Source organism: Galeopterus variegatus, unplaced genomic scaffold, assembly GCF_000696425.1.
Source record: "Galeopterus variegatus unplaced genomic scaffold, G_variegatus-3.0.2 Scaffold3265, whole genome shotgun sequence".
NCBI lineage: Eukaryota > Metazoa > Chordata > Mammalia > Dermoptera > Cynocephalidae > Galeopterus > Galeopterus variegatus.
The window spans coordinates 209302-229272 of NW_007729376.1; the positions used below are offsets into that span (position 1 = coordinate 209302).

General features: G+C 38.6%; 1 protein-coding gene across 1 annotated transcript in view; it reads right to left on the minus strand.

Moving 5' to 3' along the window:
- LEMD3 (LEM domain containing 3) overlaps positions 1 to 8736 on the minus strand; it is a 79472-nt gene extending 70736 nt beyond the window's left edge. The window contains exon 1 of the mRNA XM_008584459.1: positions 7228 to 8736. Coding sequence (XP_008582681.1) covers positions 7228 to 8728 — 1501 coding nt within the window. The 5' untranslated portion in view covers positions 8729 to 8736. The remainder of the gene's footprint in view (positions 1 to 7227) is intronic.
- Between the last annotated feature and the right edge of the window lie 11235 nt (positions 8737 to 19971).

Genomic DNA, 19971 nt, shown 5'->3' on the forward strand with positions numbered 1-19971 from the left:
CAGCCGCACCGTGCTCAGCCAATGAGAGCTGTGAGCGTACCGGTCATCCCTATGTAGGATCTGACCCTGCGGCGGGAGCGCTGCTGCGCTCCCAGCGCCGCACTCTCCCGAGGGCGCCACGGGCTCGGCCCTCCTTTTGGAATTAAACAGCTTGTCTTTGTGAGCAAATATTTGCTAAGAATCCAAATGCAATTCAAACAAATTATTCAAATTAATTAAGAAATGCTACTAAGTATAAATCTACCATATAATAACACCCTAAAAATGAATTGAGATAATATTATAATTCAAAGACCATAATAAATGAGAGCTTCCCAATCTCATGGTAAGATACTGAAACCCTTACAATTTCCTTACTCTCAAAAAAGTTTTACTAGTTAGTAGTTCTCACTTTTTCCAACTGGCTCTGACTTTTCCTTTATCTCCTGCTACAGTCATGTGCCAGACTCAAAAGGCTATCTCACCCTTCTCCAAGTCTAGTTTGAAGAGCTGTAGAAAGCAGTTTACAAAGTGAGATGGTGAAGCAAGTATAAAGGAACACTTCCAATGACGAATGAATGAGGACGTAGGGAGGTACCAATTCCGCTTTAAGCAAAAAACCCTTGGGCCGGCCCGGTGGCGCACTGCTCCAGTGCGCTGCTTGGGAGCGCGGCGGCGCTCCCGCCGAGGGTTCGGATCCCACGTACAGACCGGCCGCTCACTGGCTGAGCGAGGTGCGGGCGCAACACCGAGGGTTGCGATCCCGTTGCCAGTCCCGGTCCGGTACGGGCGTGACACTGAGGGTTGCGATCCGTTGCCGGTCACGAAAAAAGACAAAAAGGAAAAAAAAAAAAAAAACCCTTTGTGCCTTAAAATATGTAGTAATTAAACTCTAAGTCACAGGAGTGAATCAAAAATGCTGAGCAGTGGTTGAATAAATCTCACTCACCTACCTGCCCTAGCCCTAAGTGGCTGTGCTTTAAAACAGTACAATATAGGTGAACAGGACAAAGGTTTCAGGGTCAGATTTCGTTTTAAATCCTGTTCGACTACAGACTACCTGTTTAACCTTAGACAAATCAATATCTCCATACCTCATTGTTATATCAGTAAAATAACAATAAAACCTACATCATGGAGATATAAAGATTTATTGAAAATAAAGAGAACACAATGCATGGCATATTGTAAGCACTCAAAAATTAGTAGCCATTAGATCTCAAACCAACAATGTAACTTCACATCTAAGGGTGGTCTAGACCTGTGCTGTCCAACAGGGTATCCACAAGCCACATGTGGCTACTGGGCACTTAAAACTCAATTCAGCACAGAAAGGTCTGAATTGAAATACACTGCAAGTGTAAAGTACACATTGGATTGTGAAGCCTTAATACAAAAAATAAAACAAAACATAAAACAGCTCATCAATAACTTTATAGTGATCGTATGTCAAAATAATACTCTAGCTATACTGGATTAAATAAAATCTATTATTAAAATTGATTTCACCTGTTTCTTTTTATGTTTTAATGTGGCTACTATAAAAATTAAAATTGCATATGTAACTTGTATTTTATCTTTATTGGACAGCTCTGGTCTGAACAAATCACAGTTTCAAATGCAAAATGGGATAAAAATTTCATTAAGTGCTTCATATGAATTATCTAGAAGACTGTAGATCCTAATGCACTTTAAATTCCCTCTAATTGGGGGCCGGCCCGGTGGCGCACTGCTATAGTGCGCCGCTTGGGAAGTGCAGCGGCGCTCCCGCCAAGGGTTCGGATCCCACAAGACAAAAAGGAAAAAAAAAAAAATTCCTTCTAATTGGGGGCCGGCCCGGTGGCGCACTGCTATAGTGCGCCGCTTGGGAAGTGCAGCGGCGCTCCCGCCAAGGGTTCGGATCCCACAAGACAAAAAGGAAAAAAAAAAAAATTCCTTCTAATTGAACTAGTATAGTTTTAATATCCTGTTTATCAAATTCATTTTATTATTTTATACCTCCCATTCTCTTGATTATCCCCATTCAATCTACTGCCTATTCACCAGTACACAACTCATCTTCCCACTCTGGTAACAACAGTACTCATGATATCTTACAAACTAGCTGAAGAACATCATGTGACAAGCCATCCTTTTTTACCTACTGCATGCACTGTCTGTTCTTCAGATAATATTAACAAAAGCTTACTTTAAGACCCATCCACATTCTTAGGAAATGTTTTACTGCCATAAACTCAGTATTTTATTTTGGATTAAAGCAATGTATCCCATTTCTGACTTTCCTATCAGAAAATCTACCTTCTGGTGGTAAGCAAGGCTAAAATCTAGTTTCAAGTTGTGCTACTTATTAAATTAATATAGCTGCAAAAAGAAAAACATTCTTTTTCAGTCCTAGAGAAAAAGAAAGCACTAATTAAGCAATGTCAAAAGTTAACTCTCTTTTATCTGCTAGGACAGCTTGAGAGAAAGGTTTAGAAATACTGATAAGGACTATAAATTTAACCAACTCTTCTATTACTTATTAACAGTATTGACAGGACATGTCATTGTGCTGAACACATGCTGCTTAAATTAGACTACTATAGCTGCGGAATTCTAACTTACAGTATTAAAAGTATAGAGTTACATATCACTTCAAATTTCTCCAAAGCATTTCTATAGACATTACCATGTTAGTTCCCCACAAACATCACTGACTGGAAGTAAAGCTGATATACTTTCCCCTCTTTGACATGCAAAAACCAAGGCCCAGAGGTTACAAATAACTTAACTTGCCCAAATAAAGCTAAGAATAAGATAAAACATAAAAAATTCTATTGCTGCTAGTGGTTAAGACTGTGGACTCTAAAGTCAGATTGTGGATTCAAATACTGCCTCCAACACTTAGTAGGTGTGACCTTGGACAACCATTTGTAACCTTATTCGCTCTGTTTCAGTTTTCTCACAGGGATAATTTTAGCAGTTACCCTCATGAAAATTAATATAAAGTGTTCACATCTAGAAAATTCTCAATAAATGTTTGCTATTATCATTTAAGGCTACAGAATATGAAAAAAGGGACATATGGAGATGACTTTTTTAAAAACAAAACTTTCTGTCATAAGCATATTTCTAGAACATCCTGAACCACAATCATAAATGTTCAGATTTATAACATGCACATTTTTGGCAAATTCATTCTTCATGTCTCTTCCTTTTTTTAATTACTTCTAGAAACGTGCAAGAAATGAAATCTAAATTAAAATTGTGATTTTTTTCTTAAAGGAGGAATTCCCAAAATGAGAAAATTCTAATATAAAAAAGGTGAAAGGAATGTTCAACACACTACCACTTAGTATTGGTATTACCCAACTATTTCTTTTGTATAGAGTATACTTTGTGGTAAGTTTTACCAGAGGGCATTTTCAAATTTACAGTGGCTAATTTTTAAAGTTATGTTTCCCAAGTCATGATATATAAATCTGAAACTCTGTTGCATGGTAACCAAATCCCAATTCTGAAGGCTAGCTAGCACATACATTTTTAGGAAAAAGAAGAGAATGTCAGGGTCAGGGGGATAATGTGTCTGAGGGAGTGTCAATCATACAGTTCAAAGTATATACTGATCCTCTAGTACTATTTGGCACATGGTAGGTGCGCAAATAATCTGAGTGAGCTAAAACATGCATAAATGAATAGGAGAAACTTAAGTGTTTCTTCAAGTGAACTAAATCAAACAAGAAAGCATATGATCCCAAAAGTTACTAGCATTACCTTGTTTTAGCAACCACCACTAAGTGAAATTATCTGCTTACTTGTTCATCTCTCATCCCACTACATCCCCCGACCCCCAGGAATATAAGCTCCATAAGAGAGATTTCCTGTTCCACATATTTACAAATTGTTCACCACATTCTCCTGTTACTTAAAATATTTCTTGGCACATGGTAAGCACTCTATTGTTGAATGAAAATCTCCATACACATACACACACATGTATTCACATGAAAAATATCAAAAAAGTTCTGAAAGGACATAATGGTTGAACCTATTTATACTAGGAGGGAGCATGAGACCAGGAAGAGAGGCATACAATAACTACTAATTTTTTGCTTCAACTCTATTCAAGTTTTCTACAAACATATCTTTTGTAACTGAAAAACAATTTTAAAATATGATCATGTAAGTCTAAGGTAGTCAATCTATTCTGCTTCTCTATCTTCTTTGTGAGTTGTCATGATCTAATCACCTGGGTGACAAGGGAGTAATATGAAGGCTGATCCTTGAGTTGGTTTTATAGGGAAACTCAAAGTTAGAATCTTAAACTTTGGAGCTGGAAAGAGTTTAGAGATCATGAAATCCAACCCCTAATTTTACAAACAAGGAAGCAGAGACCGAGTGGCTTAATAAAAGTAATTTAACTAATAAAAATAGGGTATTGATGAAAAATTTTCAAAAACTAAATCATGAAGAACTATTTAAGACTAATTTATTATATGTTATCCATAACAAATGATAACCCATAAAAGCTTACTAAAGCTTACTCTCACATATAAACTACAATCTTCTGGTGAAATTATTACTCAAAGGAAAACTATTTCCTTAAGCAACCTATTTAACCAACGAACCCTATGGTTAAGCATCATAATATAACAAAGGATTCACAATACATAAACACAGGGAGTGAAAATTATTCACTCTTGAAACCCTGACACCGTTAGGTGTGCAGACTAACTGAACCAGTAGGCCCTTCTTCCCACCAGGGTATAAAACATGTCAAGTATATCATACATTTAAGGATTTATTATACTTTGATTCGAATTTCTGCATCAATTTCTCCAACGTGTATTTCATGGAATTAATGAAAATTAAATATTAAATAGGCATGAAATGAACTAAATTTCACTTACAGAAATGATTTAACTATTTCTCCTTACACATACACTGTAGTTCACCAGGAATACAAAAAATTCTAACTTCTGAATAATACCACCTTATGTTTAACAAACTACCTCATTTGACCCTTGCAACAACCCCATATACATTAGTAGATATAACCACTCTCATTTAGTACATAAGAAAGAATGAGGCTCAGAAGTTAAGAAGCTTGACCAGGGTCATTCAGACAAGTCCTAGGACTCGGATCCTCTACCTCTTAGCCACTGTTCTTTCCATCACCCAGGCTACCTCACCTTTACCATTTACTGAAATGCAAAACACCTTACAATTTTTTTTCTTTCCATACAGGTGGAGGTGAGACTACCAAAACCCTAGCATCCCTACCCTATTTGAAATTTTAGCACATAGAAAACATTAGTTAGTCATCTTAATGGGATAAGAAAGATATGAAAGTCACCTTAATTGAGAATTGCGCTCATCAGTAATCTTTATGAAATCCTACCAACTATTCAATTATCTTCTTAATGATAATAAAAGTACTCTCTTATTTAGAAAGCTCTCTACAAATGATATCCAAAGGTGTTAAGAAAATGGGCTTTATCATTGAAAATAAAATCTGAAACCAAATCTTAGTGTTACCATTCACTTATTGTTCAACTATGGGTACATTTAACTTACATGAGTCTCATCATCCTCATCTATAAAATGAGGATAACACCATCTGCCTCTGAGTTGTTGAGAAGACTAAATGAGACAATATGTGTAAAGTACTTATCCCTTAAAAAATGACCAGATCATATATTGTTGTTAGAGAAACAAACAGATGCTGATAGGTATTGCTGATAGGTAGTGTCATTTAATTAATATGTACTTTACTAGTTTAACTGCCAGTGTGCCCTTCGTTTTTTCTCCAAAATATTTGGGGCAGGACACAATATATCACTCTTGCTCCCAGGGAACCAATTAAAGTGAGAGATGGACTTCACTCTTCTTCTGACCCCTGTAATTAAGCCACATAGTAGTAATCTCTTAGTTGACTACCTCAGAATTGGTTATATCTAAATCAAAGCTTACACTATTTTGACTCCTATTCTTTATCTGAATTGGCTAGCTGCATCTTTCACTCCATTTTGAAATCAAACTAATAAGCCAATTTTATAAATACAAATCATGATACAGTGAATTAATGCGTGAAAAGAGTAGGAAATCTTCAAGGGAAGTGAGAAGGACCTAACAAAGAAATTATATTAAGCAGACCATTATGTACTAGTTTACTTTCTCTCCTTTAACTTTCGCAAGCATCATTCTAGACAATATTAGCATCACTTTATAGACTGGAAAAAGTGCTCATGCTCACTCTTGCTCTCTCCCACCTTGCTCAAGGTGCTCTAACCACTCTTACCTACAGGAAGCCTCTTACTTAACTCCAGGACTTTCCTCTTCTTGTAATCTCTGCCCAGAACGCTCTCCTGTCTCTCTACAAGGCTATCTCCTTCTGCTTCAGGTCTCACCTCAAATAGTACCTCCTCTAACCATCATATCTATAATAGAGCACGTCAATTACTCCATCCTTATTTCCTTCACAGAACACAAAATGGCCTGCTTCCGTCTTTGTGTTTAAGGGCGGGAATACTTTGACTTATTACTGCTGTATCCTGGTTGCTCAGCATACAGGAAGATGCTGGTTTAATGAATGAATGAACACACCTGCCTGCAGTCATTTAGCAAATAAATATAGCATGGCCTGGAAATCAAGTAAATCTAACTGCAAGCTCCTGCACAGCCCTACCACTACTTTTTTCACAGGTGGGAGGGGAGGTGCTTTGGGCTGGGAAATCAATTTGGCGGTGTGCCTTGCTTTTTTATACTCATTCACTTTAAAGAAATTACAGAGCTACCTACATAAATAGTTAATACTACAAAATATTTAACTCGAACTTCACAAGATATTACACTGCCTTTTAGAATCACAACTCAATTTGAAAAAACACTGCATTTATGACGCCCCTTAACAATCATAATACTTTGAAACTGTTAAGTAACTGGCATCTGCACAAACAGTTTTTTAAGGTTAAAAGAAAATTAAGTCACACACATATGCATTTTACTAACAGGCTTGTAATATTTTGTTGTTTTATAAGTTGCTTTTAATTTCACAATAAAATTTTAAAACCAGCCACAGGATGTCATTCTGATAATGGTGATACTGTTCTTTCTTTAAAAAAAAGATGGCACATACTCTGTTGCGCTTCACTGTTAAACCCACGTTCTTGCAGGTAAAAGTCACCTCATACAAAATGCTAAATGCGGTTAAAGCAGACCACCAGCAACATTCCCTTTGTTACCTTACCAGTAGGGTTTAATACTTACTGCTGAGTCCTCCATCCACGGATACTCCTGTCCCTCTCATTCCTAAGTAAGTCAGTCCCAATATTAGGAAAAATAAGCAGGCAGCAGTTAAGAGAAACATCGACAAGTAGTGGGCACTGAAACTCCCTGTTGGGGACACCTCCTCCCGTTTAAATTGCTGGAGAAGTTCCTCTTCAGGTTCGGAAAGCTTCGGCTTATTGTATGTGTTTTTCAGGTAAGTATGATTGGAGCCTGTGTGATTGGCGTGATTGATCCTGAGTGAACTAGAGGCGGCCACCGGCGAATTGGGAGGGAGGCTGTTGGAATAAATCCTTGGGGAGTCCACACTGAAGGGCCCACCGCCGATATGATTATTGGTTTTAAAAAGGGAGCCTGTCGATGAATCCAAGGTTGAGTCCGTGTCGGTAAGTGCCGGGGCCAGTTTTTTAGCGTTAACACGGTATCTAGGAACGGGGCCGGAGTCCACTTGATCACACCCTCCTCCCTGCTCTGCCGTTTCTTCGAGGTTTCGGCTCCTATCTAGACTCCCAGCAGCCGCCGCCCTGTCATTCATCCCAAGTCCTCCCCCTCCATGAACCGAAGTCTCCAGCCGGCTGCCGGCAGATTTAGCAGTCAGCGGAGAGAGAGGCTTACTATGACTCCGTCTGGGCCGATGCCGGGAAAGGGAGTCCTCCTTTAATACCTGTCTGGTGGAAGCCACGTCGTCGTCGTCCTCTTCCTCCGAGTCCGAGTAGTTTTCCCGGCAACTGTAGGAGAGAAGACGGCTGCCATTCACGGTCGGGGTCGCCCACAGCGGCTCCTCGGCCTCCGGGTTCCTCTCCACAGCGTCTTCTCCCTGCTCTTCCTCGTCCCCCACTGCTCCATCTTTCCTCGACGGGGTCTGCAGCTCGGGGCAGGCCGGCCTCCTGGCCCCCCACCACGAGTGGGGCTTCCGTCGCTCGGCCGAGTTGCTGTTAGTCACCTCACTGGCGGCCAGGGGCGCCGGCGGCGCTTTGAGCCCGCGGTACTGAAGAGAAGCCCGGTCTTTCCTCCCGCCTCCGCCGGCCTGGTCCCGAGGACTGGCCTCCACGTCCGACTCGTCCGAGCTAAAGCCCAGCAGCACTTTGCTGCCAGCCGCGGGGGCAGCCGAGGCGCCCCCGGGCCCTCGCAGGGGGCTCTCCCGGCCCGAGGCCGAGATTCGGCCCAGGCCCCCAGGGGTCCGTAAGTAGGAGAGGTCGCTCGAGACCAGCCGGACCCCAATCCCCACGGCCGCCGGCGGTCCCGCGGCTGCGACCGCGGTGCCTGCCGTGTTATTGTTATTACTGTTCCGCGTCTTGCTGCCGCGGCCCCCCGACCGTTGCTGCCGCTGCTGCTCTTCCTCTCGAAGTTTCTTCAACCTCTTCAGGTAGACCGGGCGGGTGCTCTCCGTCACCGGGCCCGGAGACAGGCCGTAACTGCGGAGCTGAGAGAAAAGCTCCTCGTCCGAGAGCTGCTGAGGCGCCGAAGCCGCCGCCGCCGCCATCTTCTCTCCAGGGTGTTTTACAAGCTCCGCGCTACCGGAAGTGACGCGCCGCCCTAGACCCTGAACTAGACCGGGCTGCGTCGCCCTCCTAGCGCCACGGGAGCCGCGGCCAATGGGAGGCGCAGGAGCAGCTCACCTGAGCGGGAAAGGGCCACCTGAGCGGCGCGCGGCTCCCGTGGCGGCGAATGTTTCCACACTCTCACTTTGGGGTGCCGGCGCGTTCTCCCCCTCCTTTTTGTCCCTTCTTGCTGTTCTCAGCCCTGCCCTTCCACGTGCCGTTCCGGGAAGCTGTCTCTTACTAAACCACACCTTGACTTCTTCCCAGATTCCTGCCACCGGGCAGTAATAATTGAAAAGAAATCTGTCTTGAAGTTCATGGCATTAGTTTTCTTTTCATCCTGATTCCTGCTGCTGAGGGAGCCTAAAGAGACTGAAAGAAATCCTGGGTGCCAGACGAGATGGGCAATTTTCCTGACTCCAGGTTCTCTCTTTTCAGTTTGTCTTTCCGCTTGACACACACACACACACACACACACACACACACACACAAGTGACTTTCCCTCACTGGTAGGTCATCATTTTTGGAAATGAAAGAGCCTGTCATCAGCTTCATTTTATAACTCTGAAAGAAAGACATAACAGATCATCCTATTTATTTCCTTCTAAGCACCTTTTCTGCCAATAGTTACTTGTTTGTTGATAAATATTGCTTGTTTATTTAAAAATTATTTCATTTATGATCTTATCCCTTTGAACTGTAAGCTCCATGTGCAAAGAAACTTTGCTTCTATATTAACGACACTAGTAGAATCTCAGTAAACATTTGTTGAATGAATTAATGAATTGCAAAGCTATGATGGCATGAGATGAATACTTTGATATGGGAATAGTGCCAGGTGAGACGGAGAAACCTTTATACACAGTCAAAAAAGAAAACACAGTTAAGACCTGGAAATCCAACCCTCTCATTTACAGAATAGAAAATGAATCCCAGAGAGGTAAAATTTGCTCAGTTTGGTAAAGACCTCTTCCCATTTGTTCAAACTCTGGAAGAACTGGCATATCCTGGACACCTATACCCTAGCAGCCATATGGCAGCACCTCGCACAATATCTGACACACCAAAAACATTTTTGGTAAAGTGAGTTATATCCTATAACATTATACACATCTGTATAGAAAAATGTGTTAATCAAAAGCAGAGGTACTAGCTTTTCAACATCCCCAATCCAACAGCAGAATAATACTTAGTAAACTTAATTTTTGACTTCTCCTAATAAAAGCTTGGCATCTCCTCCAAAAAAGCTTTTATGTGGAGGGACACTTCCTTGTTTTTTATCCCCGAGACTTTAAAATTTACAATTGCTCCTGAATCTATGATCATTAAACAACTTACGAGAGTGTTTGGCACAGTAAACTATAGTGGCTATGATGATGACCCAAAATTTATTACCATAATTTTCTGGGTGGGGAGTCAAATTATTACAAACTTACCAGACCTGTGTCTCATTGTAGCAGAATGGTTAGGCTGCGAGTTTTGGAATTAAATAAAACTGGACATGAACTCAGCCCCATCTTTTACTTTTATTCGTAGTTCAACATTTGTTTCACACCCTTCTGGCTCTTCGGGTAGAAATCATAGAAACTTGTTGGTTCAGCCTCTGATTTTCATAAACCTTTAAATGTCCTCTTAAAAGGACTGTAGGACCATTTATATTTCCGCATGTGACTTTAGTCCAGTTACTTAATCTTTCTGAGACTTAGTTGCTGTATACACAATGGAGGGATGATAAACCTTCCTCAGAAGTCTATTTGAAGTATTAATGGAAATATTTCTGCATAATGCTTAGCACCATTTCTTACACATAGTGTGTACTCAATAAATATTAGTTAATAATGTAAAGTCAAGCATTGTGTGCATCCATTTCGGTAGCATGGCTCCTGAGAACTCCATGTAACAGCAATTAAAGAAAATGCTACTGCACAGGCAGAAATAGAAATGGTCAAACTTTGCCCAAGTCACTAAATAATCACATGTAAGAATTAATGAAGATTGACTGCTTTGGTAAACATAGTTCTTGGTCATTTCAGTCCTTGGTTGAAGCTAGGTTTGGAATGAACTAGGAATCAAAGGTCTTGAGTCTCCAAGCTATGTGACTAAGGGCAAATCTCAGACACTCAAAACCTCAACTTATTCTTTTTTAAAATATTGAAATTATTGCTTACCCTACTTGGTAAACAATTAATATTCAATGAACATTTGCTGAGAATGATAACTTAACACTGCATGTGAAAATGTTGTTCAAATATGTTGTTTATATGTTAGGTATTACCACCAGATATTAATAACAATGACAGCTACTGCGAATTGATATACAACTTCACACTTCACAAAAATCTTTCACATACATGGTCTTTTTTATTCTACAAGAAATCTCTCCTTTCTCAAGATACTGAGAGCATGATTTATTGCGCAGAACTATATGGAGTTATAATTGCCCTTTGGGTACTTGTGCATACCCAACACTTTCTCAAGAGAACCCTCACTGCTTCAGCACTGTCACACTCACTTCTGATGTTCTCATTTGCCAATGGGTCTTACTTCTGCTTCCAAATTGGCTAACTTTTATAGCATGAGGTTTGCTGTGAATTAAATGCCCCCTGCCCCCTGTCTGCAAAGCTCACTGAAACTTAATCTCCATTATAACAGTGGGAAATTAAGAGGGTTGGAAATTCAATTATGGTCATTAAAAGGTGGAGCCTTTAAGAGGTGATTAGATTGTGAGGACTGTACCCTCATGAATGGATTAACCTGTTGATGGTTTAATGGGTGGTCATGTTGTGGTTATGATGGCCTCATAAGGAGAGCGAATGAGAAGCTTAGCTCTCTCTTTCTCAGCCATTTTCTCGCTATGTCATAACCCGCATAGGAGAAGGCCCTCACCAGATGTGTTCACTGAACTTTGGACTTTTCAGCTTCCAAAACTGTAAGAAATAAATTCTATTTCTTTATAAATTACCTGGTTTCAGATATTCTATTATAAGTGACAGAAATGGACTGATACAAAGTTCTATTGTTAACTGCAGCCAGATACTTGGGATTGCAATCTCAAACTAACTCCTGCTCCATAGCTTCCAAAAATTTGACTGAGGGAAACATTTATGATGGATTCCAGAAAGACAGCAGTCCATCTATTCCTCTAGATGTTTTTAATTTTATCTCTGCCTTAAGCCTGGTCATCAAAAACCAAGGAAGCTTGGACCACATTACCAAAACCCAACCACCCTACCCACTTCCCCGCAGTTCCCAGTAGAACACCCTTCACCATGTTGCCCTTTACAGTCATGATATTAGCTTATATTGAAGGACCTTCTAGAGAATGATATGAAACCCAGTATTATGTTCAAATAGATACTGCTGAGGGTTCATTTCCTTAAAGAATGTTCTTTCTGGTTTCCGTATTAGAAATAGTTGCATTTTCCAGACCAACTAGTTTGTTTTGTTTTCTTTTTATTGAAGTGAAATTCACATAACATAAAATGGACCATTTTAAAGTGTACAATTAGTGGCATTTAGTACATTCACAATGTTGTGCAACCATCACATCCTTCTAGTCCCAAAACATTTTCATCACCCCAAAAGATACCCCATACCCATTAATCAGTCATTCCCTATCTCCCTCCAGCCCCTGGCAACCACTAATCTACTTCTTGTCTCTATAGATTTAACTATTAATGGATTATATGATCCATTATATCTGGCTCCTTTCACTTAGCATAATGTTTTCGAGGTTCATCCATGTTGTAGCATGTATCAGTACTTCATTTCTTTTTATGGCTGAATAATATTTCACTATATGACTATACCACATTTTACTTATCCATTTATTCATTGATGGACATTTTGGTTGTTTCCACCTTTGGTTATTGTGAATAATGCTACTATGAACATTGATGTACACATGCAGGCAGTCCCTGATTTACGGCAGTTCCACCTATGATTTTTTGACTTTACAATGGTACAAAAGTAGAAACCATTCTTTGAGTACCCATAGAGCCATTCTGTTTTTCACTTTCAGTACAGTATTCAATAAATTACATGAAATATTCAACACTTTATTATAAAATAGTCTTTGTGTTAGATGATTTTGCCCAACTGTAGGCTAATATAAGTGTTCTGAACATGTTTAAGATAGACCGGGCTGAGCTATGATGTTTGGTATGTTAGGTGTATTAAATGCATTTTTGACGTATGATATTTTCAATCTATGATGGCTTTACTGGGATGTAATCCCATCATAAATTGAGGGGTAATCCCGTCGTAAACTGAATTCTCTTTGAAGACCTGTTTTCAATTATTTTGGTATGTACTTTGTGGTGAAATCGAAGATCACGTGGTAATTCTATGTTGAACTTTTTCAGGAATCACAGAAGTACTCATTTGTTTCTAACCTTGTGAAAGTGTTAAAGCAGATAAGAAGGAAGATATTAGCCTGAGTTTGTCCCTGCACCTAGAGTTCTTATGTAAGCAAATTAAATTAAATTAAAACTTAACTTGGAGGCATTTCTTATAACTGACTTATTAAAAAAGACCAGCCTCAGCCAATCACAAACAGCCAACCAGCTGATTGGTTATACAACTAGGGTCCTCCTATCAGACCATATCCAAATAGCTTAACTGTAGCCAAAAAAGTAATTTCTTTACTTTGCTTTCATGTTCAGCCTATAAAAGCTCATGCCGTGAGTGGAGCCTTTGACCTTTTTTTAGTTTTGATACTTCCCAATTAATTAAGTGTTCCTTTCCTCAAATAAACTCTGTTAAATTTATTTAGTTTTAACAGATGGATACTGTTGGTTTTTGTAACTTACCATGTTTTCCCCTTTGAGATGACAGCTAAGAAGTTAAGACTCAAATTTGTGTGGGCCGGCCCAGTGGCACACTGCTACAGTGCGCCGCTTGGGAGCGTGGTGGCGCTCCTGCCGAGGGTTCAGATCCCACATACAGACCGGTTCCCCCTCACTGGCTGAGCGAGGTGCGGGAGCAACACTGAGGGTTGCGATCCCGTTGCCGGACACGAAAAAAGGGAAAAAAAAAAAAAAGACTCAAATTTGTGGCCCAGACATAGCAAGTGTGTAGGGCTACATAGCATATATTTCATAAATTAACCCCATTGCTAAATCCATCTAAATTTCCTAACTTTATTTCATGTGCCTCATTTAAAAAAATTATTTTATTTTTATTTTATCTTCCTAATATGATATACATCTTTTTCGCTGCCTTAAATTATTTGGGGAATACCATATAATTCCTCTGGCAACCTAACTGGTAGGTTTTACTAGTCTTCATCTTTTACAGATGAAGAAACTGAAGGCTAGAAAAGTTACCTGACTCAAATCTCACAGTAGTCAAATGGGAAACTGACACCTAGGACCTCTGAGTTCAAATTCCATTCCATGTTTTTCCACTATACCATCCAAATCTTGAATATCTTACTTAAATCATACAGTAATATATGTAAAAATAAACTTAGTTCTTTCCTTTCTCACCCACCCTAAAAGAGGAAGGAGTCTGTAACGGGGTGAGGAAGAGGACAAAAGTTTTTTCAGTTAGCCTGTTTCTTAGCTTTGTTGCTACATGCAACAACCGGAAAGAAAACTCCGAAATATATCACTTAACTTTTTAGCAGATCAAAGAAGTAACATAATATTATCTTGATGTTATCACTTTACTTCTTTTAAAGCACCTCAAGGATGTGTTCCTCTACAAAGTTCCTGATGTTTATTTTTCTTTTTAATTGCTCAACTTCTATTCACCACTAACACTACTTCTAAGGAAGAAGCCAGAATAAACAGGCTGAAAATACAACATGGTATTGAGAAATATTGGCCAAAATTCTTACCCGGTGTTACTATGAGAATTGGCCAAGAAAGTTTTGTAGCAAGAGCATCTGTTTTATTTTTCTATATATAACTCATACAGGTGAAGAACAGGCATAGGATTCAAGTAAACAATATACCTATGCCGTGATTGATAATTACATTGTATTCTAACTATGCAAGTGAGTGAATTGCCTAAATCATATACTAAAAGTCATGGAGAACATTTCACATTAATACATGATGGACAAGGGTCTCAAAGATAGGACGTTTGTATTCTATTCCTAGCTCTGCAGTTAATTAATTGTAGTAATATTTTACATTTTTATATTGCCTCATAGTTTTCAGAACCTTTTTATTATCTCATTTGATCTTTACACCAACTCTAACAGACAGGTGTTATTATTCCCGTTCTATAAATAAAAAACTAAGGCTCAAGAAGGTTCTATCATTTGTCCTTTGTAAGAGCTACTGAGGGCTGAAATTCAAAACCACACCTAGGCTGTGTGACCCTAAATTTATTGTTCCTTCTAGCTTACCATGCTGTCTCATGTGAGTAGATCGTGCTGCATAGAACTAGTCACTTAACATTTTGTCTTTCAGTTTCTCTATTTCTAAAATAAGGAAGTAAAGCTACTTCACCATTCATCCAAAAGAAAAACTTTCTTGGAAATTAGCAGGATAGAAAAGAGAAAAGGTCTGAGAATTGATCCCTGAAGTACTTCAAAATTTAAAGATAGGGAAGAAAAGAAGGAACCTCCAAAGGAAAGCAAAATCTAGCTAGTGGAGAGATAGAGAAAAACTAAGAGAATGATGTCTTAGCTGAAGTACTTCAAAATTTAAAGATAGGGAAGAAAAGAAGGAACCTGCAAAGGAAAGCAAAATCTAGCTAGTGGAGAGATAGAGAAAAACTAAGAGAATGATGTCTTAGAAGCTGCTAAGCCAAATTTCAGAAGAATCTCCAGTAATGTACTCTCCCTGCAGATAATGGTCACTTCCCATAAAGGCCTACGGGTGATAACTCCCAAAAAGTTAAGGTACTCAAACATATACCTGTAAATTAAAAAGTGACCAACAAAAATAAAGAAAAAAAAAAGTTGCATTACTGTAGTGGGGTTATGAATAATATAATATTTATTCTAATTGTCTTAATTATTTAATCATGCTTTCAATGAAAATAAGATTCATAAAAAGAACTTGAATTAATGTCCTGACCTGCTATTCTTTTCTATTGCTCATATTAAGTTTGGTTCTGTTAGTATTTTGATTTTTTTGCATAAAAATTTAAGTGGTACATTTTTTCCAAAGTAAAGAAGAAATAACTGATTGCTATTGCCTGCATCCTTAAAACTTCATATAAAAAGATTAACTTTTTTTATTTAAGCAATATGCATCATCATTAGGAAAGTCTTTAATACCCACAGATTTTGGGTAGGGATCTGAGCTACAAAACTTACATTTAATAAGTAGACAATTCTTTCTAGTTTAGCTCAAGTGGTTGTTTGAATTACTTGAACTAAACCTTGTTGGTTTCAGTTTGGTGTTTTAGGACTCCTTAAAAGACCTTTTAGCTCATAAAGGGACTGAACCTCTGCTCCTATTTGAAATGCAACATAAATATTTGACTCATAAAAATCACCAGACATGTACTCTGATGAAGACAAATATGCAAATAAGATTTGTGTTACTCTTGAGTGTGGGCAAGCATAACAGATTTTTTAAAATTGAAAGAGCTGAGAGGCATCTTAGAAGGTATGTAGGTAAATCCTACTTTTTTTAGGTTAAGGAAATAAAGCCTATCAGTTTATATTATTTGTTCAAAGTCACTCAACTAGTTAGTGAGAAAATTAGGGTTAGAACCTACGTATCCTAACTTGCAGGCCAGTTCTCATACTATGGAGCTGTACTTTAAAGAAAAGAAGTAGCAGAATAAAAGAAGCCAGTCTGATTGTAACTCTACTTAGGGTCCCTGGCCATTTTCTTGTTTTATATCAATAACTCTTTGGCACTTCCATGATCTCATTGAAGTTTAAAATAACTCTATTGAATAGCAGGTGCAAGTTATCATCATTTTCATTTCATACAGGTGATAAAATGGAGAAATAGAGTTTAATCTACTTCTCCAAGACTAAATATGGGATGATACCCAGGCCTTCTTAATCCTATTTAACTTTTCTCTCTACGATTAGTCATATTAGGAGAAATTCTCAAGTGATCTATCAAAATAGCCTCAGCTAAAGATTAAAAAAGGAAATTTTTGTATTATACACCAGTTGGAAAGGGGACAAGTTGATGGGAAATATAATGGCTGAAAAAATAGTAACGACTAAGAGTGTTGCCATAGTAGCAAAGCTGAGCAATTAAGAGTATTGATACAAATTTCTGTGAACAAAAATAATTGAATTCTATGAAAGAAGATAATTTTTGGTCAGTCCTGACATAGCTTCAAAACACCAACTGCATAAGTGCAAGGATGAGTAGATTTGAATTAACATCCGTTTCTGGGTGAAGTTGTGGAAATTTTCATTAACTGAAAACAGAATGTGATCCAATGTTATAATACCGCTGCCAAAATAGCTAATGCAATCCTAGGCTGCAGTGATAGAAGGATGTTTGGAATAAACTTCACTGGTTATACAAAAGTTGGAGTGCTATGATCACATCTTGGTGCCACATTTTAAGGACACCAAAAAACTAAAATTCATGTAGAAGAGGATGACCAGAATGGAAGTCTGGAAACCACTTCCTCAGAGGAACTTTTGATAAACTAGGGTACAGATTTGAGAATAAGGAGAATGAATAATTTGTCTGTTGCAGCTGGCTGCTAAGGGGATCTGAACCCATGACTCTGTTAAAAGGCTGCATTCTAACGAACTGAACTAACCAGCCAGCCTGTTTTTAAAATTTAGTCATTTACTCAATTAAGCAATTAATTGAGTGCTTATTATATGTCAGAGTGGATAGGGCCTTTTAGGTGATTGTAAAGACTTGTGGAAGATTTTGGGTAGACGAGGGACTGTATCTCATGTATTTTCAAGGCATCATTCTGGCAGTTATGTTGAGAATAGGCTGTGGGGGTGGGCAAGCGTGGAAGTGTGGAGACAAGTCAGGAGATTATTGCAATAATCAGGCAACAGCTGATAATTGCTTTAACCAGGGTGATAGCAGTGGAGGAAAAGAGATGTGTGTGGATTTTGGATATATTTTGAATTTGGGATACATTTCGTATAAGTGATCAACAGACTTGTTTGAAAAAAAAAAAAAAGGCTAAACATAACCTAAATCTCTGTGGCTCCAGAGGGCAGCACCAGGACCCATGGATAGTGTTGAGAGAAGTAATGAACACTGGAGGAGGGAATTTGCCACAGGTGGAAATCTTTCAGTGGCAGAGAGAAGAGGAAAATGATTGTCCTGTGGGTAGGGGTTGGGCACAACAGGAACATGCCCCTCTCCCTCCAATGTCATAACATTTTGACTCAGTGTCACAGAAGAAGAAAAGGCTCATAATTGCCAGAAATGTTACAGAATTTCAAAATGTTCATGAAATAGCAATATAAATTGCAAAACATAAAACTGCTATTATATTTGTTCTGTGAGTAGTGTAAAAATAACAATATTTTACAAAATAGAAAAGGAAAACAAAGACTATGACCTACCTCTTTCCTGAGGAGTCACTTAGAATTACTACGAACAAGTTATTTGCATGACCGCAATCACCTCACATTCCCATTCATCTTTTTTTTCCATGTAGAATATTCTTTTATTGCATTTTTTTAGTTTTTTCTATTTACAAAAATCATATCAAACAATTTATCTTTTTGAAACTTTCCTTTTTGCACATCATTTAAAAAATTTATTATTATTATTTTTAATTGAAATATAATAATTGTACATGTTTATGGGGTACTGTGTGATATTTCCATACATGTATGCAATGTGTGATCCCATCCATCTTATAATAATTTTTTTCATTCTACAACTATGAAACATAATAGAAGTTACTAATAGAAAATGAACAGCAAGGCTAAATATTGACAAATACTCTTACCTCAAAATGGTCTGATAGGACAGTAAGTGAAATTGGACTCATTTAAGACATATAGGTTATACCTATGCCATTTGAAGAAGAATTGGAATGTGGGCTAAAAGCAAGGCTAACATGAAAGCAAAGGAGAACTCTAGCTATTAAAAGTATCCCAATAATGTGCTGATTTTTTGACACATTATAACTATACTTAGTAACTGATAGAAATAATTTGGTATTATAATATAATCATGAGATATAATTCAGGCAACAATTGTAAGTTAAGCTTCATCCCTGTTGTTATACATTTGTATATAATCAGAATTATGTTGTTGATGTAAAAGACAGTTTATTCATTTTTCAATGCATTTATTTACAGATGTCTTCTATGTGCCAAGCAATGTGTCAGTGATATAATCCTGAACAAGACAAACACGGTTCCCTGCCCTCCAGTACTTTATAGTCTGTTTCAATGGTTCTCAAGTGTTAATGTACTTGAGATTCACCTAGAGAATATGTTAAAAACGCAGATAGCCAGCTCCTTTCACTCCTTCAGGCCCCTGCAGAAATGCTGATTCAGTAGATCTGGAATGAATCCCAGGAATCTCTCTCCACTCTAAACAAACTTCTCAGGAGATTCTAATGCAGGTGGTCCACAGACATCACTTTCAGAAATCCTGGAATGTGACAGAGAGCCACTGAGGAAAGATGATGGATTTCTACAAACCTCTCAGAAGGAACGACTGGTAAGTAGAATCAGGATGACTATTTACAAATTAACAGTTATCCGTTGGTGAGAATGATTATTCTTAGCAAGTACGAAATCTTGGGTGATTCTTTTTTCTTTTTTTTTTTTTTAAAAGATGACCGGTAAGGGGATCTCAACCCTTGGCTTGGTGTTGTCAGCACCACGCTCAGCCAGTGAGCGAACCGGTCATCCCTATATAGGATCCGAACCTGTGGCCTTGGTGTTATCAGCACCGCACTCTACCGAGTGAGCCATGGGCTGGCCTTGTGATTCTTAGAAGAGGATGACTACTGATTCCCAGGCTACAATTTTTCAAACTATCTGGCCTTGTGGGCATCATTTACAAGAGCATACTGCACCAGTCAATTTGACAGTACTCCCAACTTTACCTTCTACCTTTATCTGCCCCACCTATTTATATGTAGTGTTTTGGTTAGAGTTTTGAATTGCAAGCAACAGCGACCAACTCTAAGAAATTTAAACCATTGGAAGGCTGTCTGGGGTGCTTAGAATTGAGATTAGAGGACTAGGTCCTGAAATAGGCAGTAGGTAAGGTAATACAAGTTGATTTGGAAGCAGAAAGTATAGCCACTG